The following is a 3,879-nucleotide window of genomic DNA, read 5'->3' on the forward strand; positions in this document are numbered from 1 at the left end:
TGCTCATATGTTTGAGTGCTAACAATTGAAAATGCTGGTGATACAAATGCATATACAGTGTACTTGGCTTTGAGCTGTCTGGGCTCGGTTCCATTCTTGTCCTCACTATCAATCGTGATCAGATTGGTACTTTACAGGCATGGAATTTCATCAGTGAGTGAAGCACAGACCTCAAAATGGCATTAAGCTGGATACCCGTCTGCCAGAATTAATTTTTTGTGGCTATTAAAGATCCTATGTTGTCTATAGCAGAGTCGATAAGATATTGCCCACATGCTGGCCAAATGAGAAATTGTTCCATGACGCCTCAGTAATTAAGAAATCAGTGGACCTAATTTGTGGTTGAATTATCAATGTATGGCACCATATGTATTCACTCACAATGATGCTCTCCACACCACAAAAATAATGCTTATCTTGTGCAACATTGTAAACAACAAACGTGTCTGGATGATTATACTTCGGCCAATGCCATCTCAGATATTATTTATGGTTGTTAATCCATGTCATTGTGGTCACATCATGAAGTTAACAAGGACTGCAATTTACATGATGATAAATGTTCTGAAGATGCTATTTAGGAGATTATTCAGTCACAGAATGACTCCTCAGTTTTGCATTATTTCGGGGATTACATGAACATGGTTGCGAAGTTTATCTAATGTTGCACAGTATTGCACAATCTTGCTTATAAGTGGAGACCCTGCCACGTGCATAGACGTGCACAAAACTATTGTACATCTCTTGCCATAAAGTTGCACTCTAAAATTTGTGCATTAAACAAATATATGGAAGGGCATAATATTAGTGGACAAAATAAGGTGAAGCTTCATTTGAACTTGAATTGAATTTTTGAATTTGAAATGCGTTTGAAAAATGATGTTTTTCATTTGAAAAACATTTTAATGATCTCATCTCAACAGGCAAAGAAAATTTCCCAGAGTGGTCGATGTGTTGGGGATGCAACAAAGCAGATGATGTCTGTCAATGATCATCGTGCTTTGAAAACCTTGAGCATCATCATGGGAATCTTCATACTTTGTTGGTTGCCGTTTTGTTTCATTTTACCTATGCAAGCATTTTGTACATCTTGTACGACAGATGCTCTATATTATAGTGTCATATGGATAGGATATATTAACTCAGTGTGTAATCCAATACTTTATTCGAAAAATCCTGAATTCATGAACGCTTACAAACAGCTGCTTTCCTGTCACATAGTACATGTTTCAAAGCTTTAAAGTACAGTTGAATGTCGTATTCAGTCAACTTCAACCTGCAATCTCCTCCCAAGAGACACCTAATACGATATTATTGACAAAAAAGTGTTGTAGCTTTGTTAATTTACACTCAAGATCTAGGCTCATGGAAGAGTGAGTTGACAGAGAGTAAAAATGCCACAAAGTGACTGTGGAGCAGTAAAGCCACACGTGGGCAAAACCATCAAAGGAAAGGAATGGTGTATAGGACAGCTATCCCACAGTAATTTCCTGACCTTGGGATAGCTGTCCTCTACACCATGCCATACAATGTAAATTGGGGCAGTTCATTCACTACACTGATCAAAGGCTTCTGTTGAAGCTGCTCTTCAGAAGTACTCCATGAAATTCAAGGCTCAACAAACTTCTCTGATGGTTGTTTGACATCTGAATAACTTCCTTGCTCTTTCCTCACAATTTTGTAGGTTAGAACATCTTTTCCAAATCTAGTGCATGGTTCTCATCCCTCTTGAGGAGTTTTTTGATGCTCTGTCAAATTGATGCCCAAGCATGGTGTCATCTTCCACTTTATGATTACTTTTCTCATTATTCATTGAGGAATGGCAAATACTTATCACAACTCAAATGGGGTTCCCCCATGTCATTTAAGAGTTATTATATTTTGAGAAAATCCACTTGAGGAGGATGGTTCTGAAAATAAAAGGGCTCAGTAACATTTGAAGAATACTTGACACTCAGATCTGAGCCTTTTTTGTGGACATAGTCAAGGCTCTTGGAATAGCTCGAACTCAGATTGGATCAGGCAGAAACATTTAAAAAAATAACAGCAGGAGGAGAAGGGGAAAATGCCAACAGTAAGGTGGATGGAGAAACTCGACGAAGACGGACAAATTACAAAGTCATCCATTGGATATTCCTTCTGTTTCCTTAAAATTTACCATATTCTATTTCCACCTGATTAGTTTATTTTTAATCAGCATTATGTGTGAAATTGACACAAACATGTATGGGCTTAAAAATCGACCCTATCTGGGAAAGTATATCATTGAAACTGTGTTTATTTATCTTAACACACAATCATAGTTGAAGCAAAGTTGTCATTTAATTACCTCATGCATAACTTAGAGGAAATTGATCTGTGAATGATTGTGTTGTTATAAAAGTTGTGTAAGTTTTCCATTGTTAAATGAGTACCACATGTTTTGATGTGATTTACATGTGCTTTGAATTATTATATTTTAAAGGAATTCCTCATATACTGTAATCGTAAATATGTCGCAAAATAAAGGACCTAATTTTATAATTATATATAAATTCTCTATTTGTTGCACATCTTCAGCAGCAAGAAAGTCAATTACTTTACATATACAGATGTAAATATACAGTACTGTGCAAACGTTTGGGTTATTTTCACTCTTTTGGTGCTATTTACCATTAAACATTTGTGGGAAGTTAAAAGTGTGCAATATTGGTGAATAATAATTCAATTTTCTGTGAAAGTCAATTCAATAGCAGTTACCATTATGTATATTAAATAAATTATGAAATTGAAAAACGTTTATTTTTACTGCACATATATTATCTTGTTTTCGTAAGAGCCACTTAACAAAGACAAAATATGCATCAGGAGCTCACAACATGATATGCTTCCGTGCTGAGATACTTGATCCCATGATTGGCCAAAAGGTTTCTATCGAACTGTGTTCAGTTTAAGTTGATATAAAGTACTTCTGGATTGTATAACTTACCGTTTTTCAAGGTCAGCCAATGAAAAGTTGAATTTGGTGGTGGAACATATGGGAGGCAGAAGAAATGCATTACATAATGTGAAGGTGATGTCTGTCCATGCGTTCACAGTTAGGCTGTCTCACGTTTCTCGCAGCCGCTTCACGCACTGCTTTTGAAAAGCTCCACATGCAGGAAATGCTCAACAATCAACCAGGATAAATGCATAATATCGAATGAGATACAGTTTGTATATAAATACAACATGGAATCACAGTTTGTTTATTAACATTGCATAATATAGGACCTGGGATGACAGTATGGCCTCGAGGTAACCGTACTCATCTCTAAGCCTGTAGCCTGAGTTTGAATCCCGACCAAGCCAGAAAGTGTCATCCAGGTGTTTCACAGGCAGGGTGATTCATCAATGTGTGTGCCATCCCTCCAATGGATGTTAAACTTGGTGTCCCATCTACCGACATCAGTTGGTGGTTGTTAAATATCCTTCGCGAAGAGTAGGTGAGCGATTGTCAGCAACATGGCCAAATTCCTGCCCGAACTACTGCTGGGAAGACAATGCCGAAATACCCAGCACCAGAATAACCCCTGCTCAGGAAGTTGCTTTGGTGGCACAGACGCTTTGTGACAGAGTGTGAGGCTTTTACCAAGTTGAACAAACCATGTCGGCATTGTTAATAATAGTGGCCTGTCGCCTATGGCTGCTGGTTGCATCATTTTTCTGTGGGCACGGCTGTGCCACTGATGCAGTGCCCTCTATTACAGGACACAGCTACTCATTTCGCTGACCTCAGAATGATGACAGGTTGAGTCGACCCCACGTGATGTTAATTCAACGGCTGACAAAAGCTCAAACTCAACACCCTAAGATCTTCAGCTCGCTACCTTGACCATTCAGCCAACACTTGGCTTGAGC

General features: G+C 38.2%; 1 protein-coding gene across 2 annotated transcripts in view; it reads left to right on the forward strand.

Moving 5' to 3' along the window:
- LOC147033077 (beta-1 adrenergic receptor-like) overlaps positions 1-2,669 on the forward strand; it is a 26,318-nt gene extending 23,649 nt beyond the window's left edge. For both annotated transcript variants that reach the window (XR_015052255.1, XM_085859031.1), the window contains one exon: positions 924-2,669. Coding sequence is in view for 1 of the 2 variants with exons in the window: in XM_085859031.1 (XP_085715157.1) it covers positions 924-1,241 (318 nt within the window). In the remaining variant the exon portion in view is untranslated. The remainder of the gene's footprint in view (positions 1-923) is intronic.
- Positions 2,670-3,879: the final 1,210 nt, after the last annotated feature.

Source organism: Eptatretus burgeri, chromosome 2 (assembly GCF_056783735.1).
Source record: "Eptatretus burgeri isolate ZD-2024b chromosome 2, Ebu_testis_v1, whole genome shotgun sequence".
Lineage (NCBI taxonomy): Eukaryota > Metazoa > Chordata > Myxini > Myxiniformes > Myxinidae > Eptatretus > Eptatretus burgeri.